Source organism: Silene latifolia, chromosome 4, assembly GCF_048544455.1.
Source record: "Silene latifolia isolate original U9 population chromosome 4, ASM4854445v1, whole genome shotgun sequence".
Taxonomy (NCBI): domain Eukaryota; kingdom Viridiplantae; phylum Streptophyta; class Magnoliopsida; order Caryophyllales; family Caryophyllaceae; genus Silene; species Silene latifolia.
The window spans coordinates 14389938-14406032 of NC_133529.1; the positions used below are offsets into that span (position 1 = coordinate 14389938).

General features: G+C 31.7%; 1 protein-coding gene across 1 annotated transcript; it reads left to right on the forward strand.

The window, feature by feature from the left end:
- The first annotated feature begins 12354 nt into the window (after positions 1-12354).
- Positions 12355-14465, forward strand: LOC141652101 (uncharacterized). The gene is made up of 2 exons (XM_074459742.1): positions 12355-13854; positions 14184-14465. Exons 1-2 carry the CDS (start codon positions 12654-12656, stop codon positions 14195-14197), a joined length of 1215 nt encoding a protein of 404 aa, XP_074315843.1. The 5' UTR covers positions 12355-12653; the 3' UTR covers positions 14198-14465.
- Positions 14466-16095: the final 1630 nt, after the last annotated feature.

A 16095-nucleotide genomic window follows, 5' to 3' on the forward strand; every position in this document is an offset into this window, starting at 1 on the left:
TTACAGAACGTACGTAAAGAGACGATGAAATCAACAATGACGGCGAGAAGATAAAGCGACGATGAGAAAGAGAGAAAGAGACGATGAGAAAGTGTGTGTTTTGTGTTTGTGTTTTGGTCACTGGCTCTTTGGGTTTGTGTTTGTGTATGTATTAAGGTTTGTGTTTTGTGGCTGCAGCAGACTTGTGTTTGTGTGGTTTAGAGTATGGAAGGTATTGACAACGGTTATTAAACAACAATCGTTGTGAAATATGTTTTAACAACGGTTGTAAAAAACACCTGTTGTTAAATAAGTTTTAACAACGGGTTTCAAAAATAACCGTTGTGATTACTTTTCACTAACTTTGCGCCAATTTTGCGCCAAATTATTAACAACGGTTGTTCATGTGTGACCCGTTGTTAAAACGAATAACAACGGTTTTTATAACCATACCCGTTGTAATTGATTTTAGTAAAATTCGCGTCATACATTCTACAACGTCTATTGTGATTTTCGTGAATAATCGTTGTTAAAGGGGCGTTGTAGTTGCCTGGATTTGTAGTAGATAGAGCGTGTTTTAGTGTGTCATTGTATTTTTGTACACTAAGTATATATTTTTTAATATAATAAATAATAATAAATAAATTAATTTAATTACACCCAATATTATACTTGAATGAACTAAATAATGATAAATGAAATGGGTTATGAAAACAATAAAGAGATAAATAAAATAAAAATTCCCAATAGATGCAGTATTTCATAATACATTAGATTTGTACTTTAGTTAGTGAATAATAATGAGCGCTCTTACATAATATTTTAGTATAATATTTCATATTTATTTAAATATATAACTCTAATAAATTAATATAATAAACTAATATAAAATTTGATTTGATAAAATTAAGCAAGAGAAAGATTTAACAAATATTTGATATATTTATTTAAATTAGAACTGTTCATGGACGGGAGGGGCCTATTCCCGCTAACAAAGAGGGTTTAGACAACGTATTTACCAAATTTTCCAAAGTCCCGGTCCACGAACCCGCTCAAAACCTGCTAACATGTCTGTGGGCCAAAAAATCAAGCTAGGCCGGCTCACGTCCGACCTAAGTTCGTATTTGACCACCTCTAATTTAAATATATAAGCCTGATAAAATTGTGTAAGTAGCAAAGGTAACTCTATATTAAATATTAATAGTGAAAATAATTATAGCAACATTTGATGTAATAAATATGATAGTAATCACCTATTTGAGTGGTAAAAGTGACAATAATAGCAGCTAAAGTAGTGAAAGTCATAGTAGCAAGAATGAGAATAGTGAAATTAAAAGTATTAAATGCGGGGGTAGTGAAAAAAATAATATGGCGGGAGTAGTGAAAAACAAAATGGCGGGAGTAGTGAAAGTAACAGCAGTGACAACAAATGTTATAAAAGTAACAGTATGAACAATGGAGAAAGGTAGCTAACAATTAGGTTTAAGGAAAATATTTTATTTATTTAAATATATAAATTTGATAAAATTAATGAGAATAGTGAATTTAACTATAAAAATAGCGGGAATAGTCAAAGAAATAACAGTAACCGAAGGAGTAGTAAACGTAATAGTATTAACAGGGGTACGTTATGCACGTAATAATATCAACGGCGGGAGAATAAGTGAATGTGTTTCATATAATTTATTGATAAATTTTAATCTCATCATAATTTCAAGATATATCATAGAAAAATATATTATAAATCGTAAATGTATGTGTTAAAAAATACTAACGCAATTATATTTCATAAAAAAGTAAAATTTAAATGGTAAATAGAGGTAGCCCGATGGGTCTGGACACTAAACCTAGTTAAATGTAAATTAAAGGTACAGATGATAATTACCATAAGTAAATAAAATATTATGTTCAATTTTTTTTCAAGTATACTTAACTAACTCAGTAAATACATTACATTAAATACAAGTTAGATGTATATATTTAATAATTATTATAAGTAAATATTATTTTAACTCGGCTTTTAACATACAAATAACAATAGAGATACATATTTAACAAAGAGATGGATGTGTCACAATGGTAATAGAAAGTGTAATCTCACCAAGAGGTCATAAGTTCGAACCTCATCAACAATATTTTTTATCTAACTATAGTTAATTAGATTAACTTAACAGGTTAACTACACATCTCTTACACAATGTAATCGATCATATATTTTATATATATAACTAGAATAATCTCATATTATAATCTCATATTTTATATATATAACTAGAATAATCTCATATTATAATATATTTTACATTTATAACTATGACCTCAAAGTATAACGTAATATCATAATAATAATTTCCCTCAAAAAAAAAATATCATAATCTTAATTGCGTATATATATGTTAGAAATATTGTGTAAATATTTCTTAGTAATTGTTTGCATTATTGTCTTTCCTTATTTCATGTGTATTATTGTGTCAGTATTCTAGGCTTGCATATTTCCATATTTTCGATCTTAGTTTAAGTAATTATGTAATTATTGTTTTTCCTTATTTTATGTGTATTATTATGTCAATATTCTAGGCTTGCATATTTCCATATTTTCGATCTTAGTTTAAGTAATTATGTAATTATTGTCTTTCCTTATTTCATGTGTATTATTATGTCAATATTCTAGGCTTGCATATTTCCATATTTCAGATCTTAGTTTAGGTAATTATGTAATTAGGTTTCTTCTTCTCCAATGCATTGCATTATAAAGACCTCTATGTAATCATTGTAATTCATTAAATACAATTCAATCTTTCGTAACTTTTATACCCCTAATTAATCAAAATGGCTTCCAACAACCAAAACACCATAATCATATTAACATTGCTCTCAATTCTATCAATCTCCCTTGTAGAAATACAAGCTAATAACAACGATATCGTAAACCGACTATGTGGTGCAACTTACGTACCGGCCGTATGCAACTCATGCATTCATTCTCAGTCGAGTCAGGTCACTTCGGATCTTGATGTAATCGAGTTATTGTTCAAATGTGCTAATTTGGACAGTCAAACACTCAACATCGACACAAATAACCTCGTCGAAGATCCAAACACAGACGGGTCCGTAAAAGGTGTACTAGACAAATGCCAACCATTATTCCAAAACATTATAACATCACAAGGCATGGCATTGAGTTTAGCCGCAGAGCAAAAGAATTATCCGGCTGCCAAGGATTTTATTGCGTCGCGTATAATTAACGATTTACATGATTGTAATTTTTTCTTTGGTAACTCTAAGGTTACTGTGCCACCTAAAGTTTTTTCAGGGATGTTTAACGTTGAGTCTGACTTCAAAATGATTATTCAAGTCCTTAATGTTGCTAAGCACTAAAAAGTCCGTAGCATAGGTCTTAGTAAGGTACTATTAACTCGGTTCGTTCAAATATAATTTGAGTCGGATTGAGTCGGGTTATTTTCGTTTATTTAGTTTTATACGGAGTACGGAGTATGATTTAAAAGTAGCTGCTAGTTCTTGATAGCATATCTATAGGTACTTATGTCTTATAGGTACTTATATATTTCAAATAATGAATTTTGGTATTTGATATTTTATATATGCATTTTATTAAATCCTTGTGTTATTTCTTATTTCGTATTATAAGTCATTTTAACGTTTCCATACAATCACACTTCTGTTTAACTAATACTATATCGCTTTGTTTATTGTATGTCATGAGGGTACATGATAAGAATCTAATTAAGAGAAATATCGAATTTACAACACTCATTAATTAGGGTAAACATTAGATTGCACATCAATTTTTAATGTTTTATTCTTAAAAAAATTTATCTAATTATCTTCTTATTGTGTGCCCTGAAGACACATATAAAAAAACTTGTGAAACTTTTTTTAAGAGTATTTTGTTGAACACTTCCCTAAATTTAGGTTACTTTGCCGGGAACTACCTAAAGTTTTATTTTTTTTTTGTCAATCACTACCTAAAGTTTAGATTTTGTTTGTCAAGCACACCAAAATCACTATTTAGGCATGAAAATGTGAAAATAAGCGATTCTAACTTGCCGATATCATAGCCTTGGAATTTATTTTGCAAAACCGTACTAATGTTTAACCTAAGTTACTAAGTTTCATCCTATTTTCCTCGAAACGTTTTTAATATCGTCGACCTCACGTCCTAGAGAAACTAGTCTATATTTTTAGAGAAGTGGTTAATCATTAGTATAATTTAGCAAAATGAAGTTCACGACTATGATATCAACAGGTTAAAATCGTTAATTTAAAACTTTTCATGCATGAATAATAATTTTGGTAGATTTTGACAAAAAAAAATCTAAACCCTAGATAGTGTTTGACAAAAAATAAAACTTTAGGTAGTTCTTCACAAAGTGACCTAAATTATAGGTAGTATTTGACAAAAAAAAACCTTTAATTAATCAATTATAGTACGAAGTAGCGCTAGTAAATATAAGTAAATTATTTGATTCTATATCTAGCCTCAAAATTATGGTAAATCAAGTCTTCCTAAATCTTTAATGTTGAAGCTTTTTCAAAATTATTTATCAAATTATTAGTATTAGTATTCTTTAGGTTCTAGTAGATATAGTTAGTTTGGGTATAATAATACTAGTATGGCATGCTATAGCACGTTATTAGCACCTGTCTCAAAATATTGTTATATGAATATATGTAGAAGATGAGACGTCGTTGATGAAGTCGTATTGAAAATGGATATCGACATGAATTATGAAAGACTCATATTGTTAGGCCTTGTTCTTTTGGTCTTAATTTCAGGTCAGTTCAAATAAGTTTAGTACTATTCAATTTTTTATTTCTTATAAGTTTAGTTCAGATCAGTTCAATTCAGAGGAGCTCCATTCAATTCGGTGCAGTCAATTTCAGTCCAAAAAACAGGGCCTTAGTACGAAATATTACAAATCATTTTCATATTACTTTGAGTATCTCTCAAAAATCAAAACACATAAATTATCTTATCAAGATTTAGGAATGAAATAATCTTATTCTCAATTTCCAATTAAAAAAATCCACGAATATTTTTTTAATTAGTTTTACAATCTTTTAATGCCCGGTTTTATAACGTGTGTTCTAGGGTACAAATTAATAACCTATCTAAAGAAATAATCAAATGAATATTGCACAAAATATTGTATAAATAAGTTGATACTTATATTTCTTAGGATATCTTCCTTTAATTCTTTTTTTATTTAGACTTGACATGTGTTAGAAAAACCGTAATATAAATGCATTTATTCCTATTCTAACTCGTTTACAGAAATTCCCTAACTAGACTCTGATCTTATACACAATAATGTAATCGTATATTTTACATAGTTTTAGGATAATGATATATAATGATATATTTTACATTTATAACTATGACCTCATAGTATATATTATTATCATTATCATAATCTTATTTCTGTATATATATACCCCACAAATTAAGTGTAATTAAACATTAGACGAAAAAAATTAAAACCACAAAGAAAACTTAATTAACCCTAATCAAAATGGCTTTCAACCAAAATACCATTTTCATATTAACATTTCTCTCAATTTTATCAATCTCCCTAGTAGAAATACAAGCTAATAACAACGATATCGTAAACCGATTATGTGGTGCAACCTACGTACCGGCCGTATGCACCTCATGCATTAATTCTCAGTCGGGTCAGGTCACTTCGGATCTTGATGTCATCGAGTTATTGTTCAAATGCGCCAATTTGGACAGTCAAACACTCAATATCGACACAAATAACCTCGTCGAAGATCCGAACACAGACGGGTCGATAAAAGGTGTACTAGAAAAATGCCAACCATTATTCCAAAACATTATAACATCACAAGGCATGGCATTGAGTTTAGCCGCAGAGCAAAAGAATTATCCGGCTGCCAAGGATTTTATTAATTCGCGTATATTTAATGATTTACATGATTGTAATTTTTTCTTTGGTAACTCTAAGGTTACTGTGCCTCCTAAAGTTTTTTCAGGGATGTTTAACGTTGAGTCTGACTTTAAAATGATTGTTCAAGTCCTTAATGTTGCTAAACCCTAAAAAGTACGTAGAATAGGTCATAGATTCATAGTACGTTACTATTCATTCGGTTCGTTCAAATATAATTTGTGTCGGATTGAGTCGGGTTATTTACGTTTATTTAGTTTTATACGGATTATGATCTATAAGTAAGTTTTTTTTTTTTTGGCAGCTGATCTATAAGTAAGTATGATTCTTGATTGCATATCTATATTTCAAATAATGAATTTTGGTATTTTATATTTTATATATGCATTTTATTAAATCCTTGTGTTATTTCTTAATTTCGTATTATAAGTCATTTCAACATTTCGATACAATCACACTTCTCTTTAACTACAGGTGGTGCTCATTCATGTACGGATTTACTCAATTATGGACGTACATGACCATAATACCCTTATATTTTAATGAATTCATTTTAATACCCTTGTTACACACACTCTCTCCTTCATTTATTCTTTTCTTACTCTAATTACCACCAATCAACCACCACCCGTCCGTCAACCACCGCCACCGCCTAGTGGCCTACTAATTGAAAATGCTTTACCTGACCTTCCAATTGTAATAACTCAAATTGATCGGTGATGTTTAAGTCTTAATGTGACTTTATATTAATTGATAGCAATACGACTATCACATGTGAAACTATATTAGCAATTTCTAATGATAGTAATTGACGGGATCTCCTTTCAAATTTTGCCAACTTATTCTATTACAAACCTATGAACTTACATCACCCTCGATGTATAGCCATCACGAGTATCGGTATCATCTAAGCCCCAACCTTAACGCCGGCGACGGTGGCTATCCCTCACCTCTACTCTGACAACGGTTTAAACAAACTCTAATTTAATTAGGGTAAATCAATTTCTTAATTTGATGATATAACTAATAAAATTAAGAATTAGAATTATAACCCGATCGATACAACAATTAGCATCCCTAATTGTGTGATTTGACGGGATTTGATTAATTTTGTAGAATTTAATTAATTTTGTGAGGGAGAGAATTAGAGAGACTTATAAGAGACTTAGAGAGAACTAGGCAAAGGGCATATAATGAAAAAATAATGAAAAAAAATTCAATGAATGAGTAAAACCCGTACATGAATGAGCAACTACTTTAACTAATATTATATCGTTTTGTTTATTGTGCACTCATTAATTATGGTAAACATTAACTTTCACATTAATTTTTAGGGAAATGATATATTCTTAAACAGGTTTTTCTATCATGTGCCCATTAGTCCAATGGGCTGTATAATCAAAAAGCGATATGGTAGAGGATATGTAGAATCTGAGCAAATTAAATTTAGAGATCTTTGTTTGAATGTGAAATTTATTTTATTTGATTTTTATCGATTTGTATCTAAGTTGACATATATATGTGTAGATGTTCATATGACTTTTTATTAATCAAATGATTTTTTCGCTAAAAAAAAGAACATATTAGCAGGGTTTCACAAAGTCGAGGTATGAGAATATGAGATGACATGTTACACCGTATGCATTGCCTAAATTTTTTAAATACCTGGTAGCCGCTCTGAGATTATTATTCCACCTAATTTTTTTTCTTGGATGTTTAATGTTGAAGCTTACTTCAACAAATATTTATCGGATTCTTAGTATTCTACCTAATGTGCCATAGTATGCCATATTATTATTGCTATACCCATAGTCCAAACAACTACTCCGTATATGCCTAGTAGTTTGGGTATAGCAATATTAATATAGCATACTAATATACTATGGCACATTAATTAGCACCCGTCTCGAAATATTGTTACATGATATAGAAGATGAGACCCCATTGTAATTTTTTAAGTGTAAATTATAATCTCTTAATTAAAATATATATTATATAAAATTATAAAATGCTAAATCTTTATTGATAATATTATTTGAAAATGACTTAACCATACAATGTAACTAATATAATGACAAGAAATATAAATAATTAATCAGATACTACTAATATGTAAGTAATTTATTTAAAATATAAAAAATTATATATACCGTGCATTATTACACGGGATCTAAACTAGTGCATTTTTACATATTTAACTAGAATCTTATAATATAACATATATTGTCATATAATAATCATATATTTTACATTTATAACATAATATCATAATCTTAATTGTGTATATATATACCCCCGCAAATTAGTGTAATTAAACATTAAACGAAAAAATTAAAACACAAAGAAAACTTAACCCTAATACAAATGGCTTCTAACCAAAACACCATAATCATATTAACATTTCTCTCAATTTTATCAATCTCCCTAGTAGAAATACAAGCTAATAACAACGATATCGTAAACCGATTATGTGGTGCAACCTACGTACCGGCCGTATGCACCTCATGCATCAAATCCCAGTCGAGTCAGGTCACTTCGGATCTTGATGTCATCGAGTTATTGTTCAAATGCGCTTATTTGGACAGTCAAACACTCAACATTGACACGAATAACCTCGTCGACGATCCGAAGACGGACGGGTCGATAAAAGGTATATTAGACAAATGCCAACCATTATTCCAAAATATTATAACATCTCAAGGCATGGCATCGAGTATAGCCGCAGAGCAAAAGAATTATCCAGCTGCCAGAGATTTTATTAATTCACGTATATTTAATGATTTACACGATTGTAGTTTTTTCTTTGGTAATTCTAAACTTAATATGCCACCTAAAGTTTTTTCAGGGATTTTTACCGTTGAGGCTGATTACAAAATGATTGTTCAAGTCCTTAGTGTTGCTAAACCCTAAAAAAAAGTTACTCGTACTATTTATTCTGTTCGTTCAAATATAATTTGAGTCGACTTGAATCAGTTTATTATATATTTAGTTTTATTGGTACTTATATATGTACTTTCATATTTCGAATAATGAATTTTAGTATTTGATATTATATGCATTTTAAAATTCTCGCGTTATTTCTTACTTTGTATGATAAGTCATTTTAACATTTTTATACAGTAATCACTCTTCTCTTAAACTAGTACGAGTACTATATACGGAGTATATCACTAAATAAACATACTTTAATTTGTACACAAGAATCTGTCTATGTCATCACTCACCATATACACCAATTAAAGGGGAGTGGGGACTCGAACCTAAGACCTATTATCCACAATACCTATGTCTTAATCACTAAACTAAGTTATTTTCGATAGTGCTAGAGAAGATAGCACAGTAGAAATCTCCTCCTCTTAATTATTTCCATTTATAACATGGGAAACAAAATCAACTATAATCTCACTTGTTCATAGAAATAATTACATCCATATATGTAAGGATATACATTATAATATTATAGAAATACAATTATAGTCTCGTAGTATATTCTGTAACCCATTATATAACTGCCATAATCTATTTTCAAATGCCAAGAATTTTATTGTTCGACACATACATTTCCGGAAATGTATGTCGATCATTAAAATTCAGAGATGTTTAATGTTGAATTTTATTTATCGACGTACAATTTTACGTGTTTGTAGATAGTTGATTGATACGTCTGGACTTACTATGCCATGTAAAATTGTATCAGAAATGTTTAACGTTGAGGTTGGCTTGAAAATACTCTATCAAGTCCTGGTGTTGCTAAGCCCTGGAAGTTAGCATATAATATGAAATATATATAATTGTTAAATTTAAACCATTATCTTAAAATTTTTGGTTGAGATGGTTCATCTATTATGGTATCAGAGTTAAGGTAGCGGGTTCAAATCCTAACAGCCTTCAAAAACTCACGAAATGGACTTTCAGCACATGGTTATTGTATGAGGGAGCATGTGCACTAATAACCACTCTTCGAGCCCAATGAGCATTCGAGTGAGGGAGCGTAATAGAAAATACATATAATTGTTTACCTTAAGGTCATGATTGAGATAGTTCATCAATTAGCATACATCTTACATTATGACTTATGTTATTACTCCTTCATCACAAATTATTCATCTTTGATTAGAATAATTCTAAATAAATAAAAAACTTTAAAACTTTTAACTAAGAACCGCGAATTTTCAAAGTCCAGCGGGGGCGAGTTCTCATGCAAGCTGCAACCCTCCCTAAATCAACCACTGCCTATTAACCATATAAGGTTAAAGGTTCGATCTAGATTCTAAACCCATGACTATTAAAAATGAAGGAAACTTCTTAACTAATTGTGACCTCTTCGTAAGAACAGCCGACGGCATTAGACATTTTTATCCGATGGTGGGCACATCAGTTTACAAATTAAAAACATAATGGTTGCAATGTTCCCAGTCTTTTGTCGTCGCAAATCCCTAGGTAGCAGAGGAACAATCGTCTTTTTTTTTCATATGCTTTTGATAGACTATGCTCATCTCTTTTATCTTTAGCCCCATTTGATAAAGCTAACGCGTTACTCTTATCATTCACATAGCATGTACGTACCTCAAAAGCATATAAGTTCCACACTCTTCCTTTTAAAGAAGTTTGTACAAGTCTTAGATCATTTTCAGTTGCATCTTTAGTCACTCTAATATCGTGAAAGTTTGATTTGGTTTGTTAAAAACTTGCATGTATAAAGAAATAAACAATGCTAGTGCGTTGTTCAATGTTAAAGGATGGTACCGAGACTTACATATATAGAGAAAATTCTAACACCTTATATGATGGTACTGAGTTTCGATATCAGGCCACCTGATAGCGTCATCTCACTTTCGTAAGGAAAAAGATGAATTGTTAAAGAAAAAATAAAGTTTTCATATGAAGAAAATGAACAATAAGTTTCGGTTCTGTTTGAAAATGCTAGCATTGTATCAGATGATAATAAGTTTCGGTTCTGTTTAATAGGGTCATCTCACTTTTGTCAAGAAAAAAAGATAAATTATAAAAGAGAAAATAAAGTTTTCATATGAGAACCACATAGTAACAAACTAGCAACCCTTTTGAGGGAGACAAGTGTAGATCTACAAGTTTGGAGTATTTTCTTATTGGAGTTTTATCTCTCATGTAATTATGTAAATACAAACTAATAATGGTTTAAAAAAAAAGTTTAGTTGCGGTTTGTTTCAATTTATAAAATTCATTCCACAATCATGAATTTAGTTACAATGTGAAATTCATAGAACAAATCTAGCTCACACGCACATTAATATAAAAAAAAGATAAAATTAACTAAATAAGTTAAAGCTATCAACTTTTAATGAAATTACATTACTTTGTACTCGTATGTACTAATGTAAAGGCCAGAAATTAAGCATTCTCAATCTTCAAGCGAGCACATATTAAGTTATCTAACATAACAAACATGATTTTCAAATATTTATTGTTCAAATATACAAAACGGACTAGTTTTTTATACCCTCGATTTAATAATCTTTATATTATCATATATGTTTATATTAGCACTTATAAAGGACAGTCCATATTAAGAAATTGATCATTCCTTATTATATATTGTTCAAATCTACAAAATGGAGTACTTTGTAATACTGTCTTAACCAAATCCGTCACAGTAAGATCAACTCTAAATAATATCATCAGATCGCGCTCCATCATAACTTTACAAATTATGAAAAGGAGCAATATATAAAGTATAAACCCACTTGGTTTTGCAATTATAAGATAATCCTAAGAAGAAGAGAAAGTGATTAGGTAATCTAAAACCACTTTAAGACTTTGATTACAATCATAATCATCATCAACTCAATAATTGATTATTTTTCTTTCTTTTGACGCTCATAATCACTTTGTTTAATGATAAACATAGTGTACACTTGAGAGTTGCGACTTGGGAATATATCACGCACGTTGCACGTTAGGGCGTAAACGAATTAGAAGGCGAAACGTCATAGAGAATAGGATTATTAATGTGAATATATTTTAAAAAAAAAACATATTTCAAGGTGGTCAAAAGGTCAACGTATTTTCTTCACAATGGGTCCCACGTGTGTGACAGATATTGACTTATTTTTCACCATGGTCCATGTCTCCATGCCATTACCGTCCAAGATACGGAGTATTATACATTAACCAAGTCGTCCAAGTAAACCCGTTAGCTATTTTATTGGGTTTTGGTTTGTTTCGATCAATTGTTATTTTTTAATTTTGGCACAAAAATCAATGAAAGAGAAAGAGGATAAAGGAGTACTATTTAGATGATTGTCCTTATTTTGGTCGTATTAGAGATATAACATTGAGTTAGTTAATGTTAGTTAAGCATAGAAGTTTGTTAGATGCTTATGTCATTGCTTAGGTCAGCATAACTAAATCTGTTAGAGGTTGTTACATTGTAACTATAAATACCTCTATTGTACAATCAGAAATTCACAACTTCATATAATATAATTCTCTATATTCTCTCAATAATCTCTCTCCTTATGTTTCTCTATATTGTCTGATATTCTACATGGTATCAGTGGTTTACGTATTCTGGTATTGATCTTCATCGTCTTCATTGAAGCTTCATCTTCCATTCATACTGGTTTTTCATTCATTTTCTGGGTTATTTCTTATCTTTCTATCTTCAATCAAGATTCAGAGGTATCAAGTTCATCTTTTACCTTACTTAAATCATTCGCTTCCGCTACCAAATTCTTGATTCATCGTTAAATTCTTCCATCTTTAATCATGCCTGATAACACTACTCCTTCTAGTTCTTCATATGAATATTTTGATGATCCATTGTTTTTATCTCAATCTGATCAACCTACTGCAAGCCTTGTTACTAGTCTGTTTGGGGGACATGATTTCTTGGGATGGAGGAGGGAAGCCTTCATGGCTTTAACCTCTAAAAACAAGGACTGTTTTGTTGATGGCACATCTGTAAAACCTCCTAAGACTGACAAGAGACATAGCCAGTGGGTTAGATGTGACTTTATGGTTAGGCAATGGATTCTGAACTCTTTAGTACCTTCTATTAAGGACAGCATGAAATATGTTAATTCTGCAAAGGAACTTTGGTCTGAATTGCTTGAGAGGTATGGTCAGGCTAGTGCCTTGGAGGTTTACCAGTTAAAGAAGGAATTGGAGGGTGTTTCACAAGAAAATTCTGCACTAGTTGATTATTATGGTAAAATGAAGAATTTGTGGGAAACATTGGATGGGTTAGATCCTTTACCTCTTTGTTCATGTGGCAAGATTGACCAATGCACATGTTCTTTGCTCAAGAAAATTATTGATAGAGAGAACACAGCAAAGCTTATTCAGTTTCTAATGGGACTAAATGGGGGGTATGATACAGTACGATCACAAATTTTGTCTATGGATCCTCTCCCTAGCATCAATAAAGCTCTTGGTCTCTTACAAAAAATTGAAAGGCAAAAGCAGATTACTGAATCTGTGCATACCATCACTGAAGCAAGTGCTTATGCCAGCTTCAAAGTACCAGACCCAAAGAAACCTCCTGTGCCCAATGACAAGTATTGTGATCATTGTGAAAGGAAGGGGCATACAAGGGCTACTTGTTTTGGCTTAAACAAGTGCCCTCACTGTAATAAGTTTGGTCATAATCCTCTAAATTGCTTTGTGATAAAAGGGTTTCCAAATGATAAAGGAAAGGGCAGGTCCAAGACAACTGGTTTTCAGTCTGGCAACAATGTTTCTACCAAGAAAGCTGCTAATGCTGCTGAGTCTCATGTTTTTGATTCTCCCTTAGAAGATGAAGTACTAGCATCTGCCTCTGCTGGTTGTTCAACTACTGCTACTCATATTGATCCTCCTTCTGGTTTTTCTTCTGAAGTTCTTAATGGCATTATTACTACGGTTATTGATCAAGTTCTTCAAAAGATTTCAGATCAACAACCTGGTTTATCTTCCTCTCAATTTGCAGGTTCTATTCCTTCTTCTTTTGTTTCAGCTGTACATAAATCTTATTTGTTGGCTGACTGGATCATAGACACAGGGGCATCAGACCATATGACATACAATTTGCATATATTGACTGATGTTGTTGATCTTTTAAAACCTATTCAAGTAGGTCTACCTGATGGAACTGTCAAGTTTGTTTATAAGACAGGCACAGTTAGACTTACAGATAGGATAAAATTACTTAATGTTTTTTATTTACCAGATTTCAAACAAAACCTCATGTCAGTCAGTAAACTTATTGATCACAATGCCTGTTCTGTTATGTTCAATTCCACTGACTGTATATTTCAGGACCATTCAAGTAAAGATGTGATTGCTAAAGGACACAGGGTTGCTGATTTGTATAGATACCATAGTTCCCAGAGTTCTGTTAATATTGTTAGTAGTATCTCTAGTCTTGTTGCCAAGCTGCTAGAGTCTGTTGTTCAGTCTGTTAAAAATAAGTCCACATGTTCTACTGCTGTAACTAATTCCTTCTCTCTAATGCATACTAGATTGGGTCATTTGTCTGCTAATAAGTTGAAGTTTGTACCTGGTATGAAAACATCAATAAAACAAGATCTTAATTGTGAAGTTTGTATTTTAGCAAAACATCATAGGTTGCCTTTTCCAATTTGTAATAAAAGAGCTGTAGCTTGTTTTGATTTGTTGCACATTGATGTTTGGGGACCATATAAGGTTCCATCTATTTCTGGAGCAAAGTATTTCTTAACCATTTTAGATGATTACTCCAGAAATACTTGGACCATTCTCTTTCAAAATAAGGACCAAGTTCCTGGATTGTTCAGGGATTTTTTAAATTATGTATCCACACAGTTTAATAAGACAATAAGGACAGTCAGATCTGATAATGGCACTGAGTTCCTGCAGCAGTATTGTTCTGAGCTTTTTAAAGATAGAGGCATTGTTCATCAAACTAGCATTGTAGGGACACCTCAACAGAATGGGAGGGTTGAACGAAAGCATAGACACCTCCTTGAGACTGCTAGGGCTCTTAAAATTCAAGCTAAATTGCCTATCAAGTTTTGGGGGGATTGTGTGCTAACTGCTACATATTTGATTAATCTGATGCCCTCCCCTATTATTGAGAATTTGACTCCTTTTCAGCTTATTTTTGGCCATGAGCCTACTTATGATCATCTGAAAGTTTATGGTTGTGTGTGTTATGCTACTATGCCACCAACCTTTTCTGATAAGTTTGGAAACAAAGCTAGAAAGTGTGTTTTTATAGGATATCCACACAATCAAAAAGGATATAGATTGTATGATGTTCTTCTTCATAAAGTTTTTGTTAGTCGTGATGTTGTTTTTAAAGAACAACAATTTTATTACAACTCTACACAAGTAGAGGATATGTCTTTTACCACAACCAACATGGTGAACCCAGCATCATCAACCTTGGTGCAAAATTCTGCTGTTGCCACTCCAAATGAACTATTTACACAACAGTCTACTGGAGACACTCCTATAAATAACACACAGCCTGATGAGCAAGTTAGTATTTTTACAAGACCTGAGCCTGAAGAGCCAGTGAGGGGATCTGAGAGAACTCAGACTAATGAGCCTATCAGGACTTCTGCTCGGCCAAGACAAGTGAGTTCATGGTTGAAAGATTATCACTATAGTCCAAAGAAACATGCCAGGAATAAAAAGTCTGCAAATTCAGTGGCTCTGCAGGCAGCAATACTGGATCAGTTGCATGAGTATGATCCTGAGTATGTAGCATCTTTAGCTGCTGTGTTAAAAGAACAAGAACCATACAGATACACAGAAGCCAAGAATGACAAGAGGTGGGTTGAAGCTATGCAAGCAGAGATCCAAGCATTGGAGAAGAATAATACTTGGGACTTAGTGGAGTTGCCTCAAGGGAAAAAGGCTATTGGGTCAAAGTGGGTTTATAAAATCAAGTACAAACCTGATGGCTCTATTGAGAGATTTAAAGCACGGTTAGTTGCTAAAGGTTTCAATCAAGTTAAAGATAAGGATTTCAAACATACTTTTTCTCCTGTGGCAAAGTTAACCACAGTAAGAACATTGCTTGCTGTAGCATCATCTCAGAATTGGCCATTGTTTCAATTGGATGTAAACAATGCTTTTTTGCATGGTTTTTTAGAAGAGGAGGTTTATATGAAAGTTCCAGAGGGATATAACAATAGCAAGGGCTTAGTTTGTAAGCTAAATAGATCATTATATGGCCTGAAAC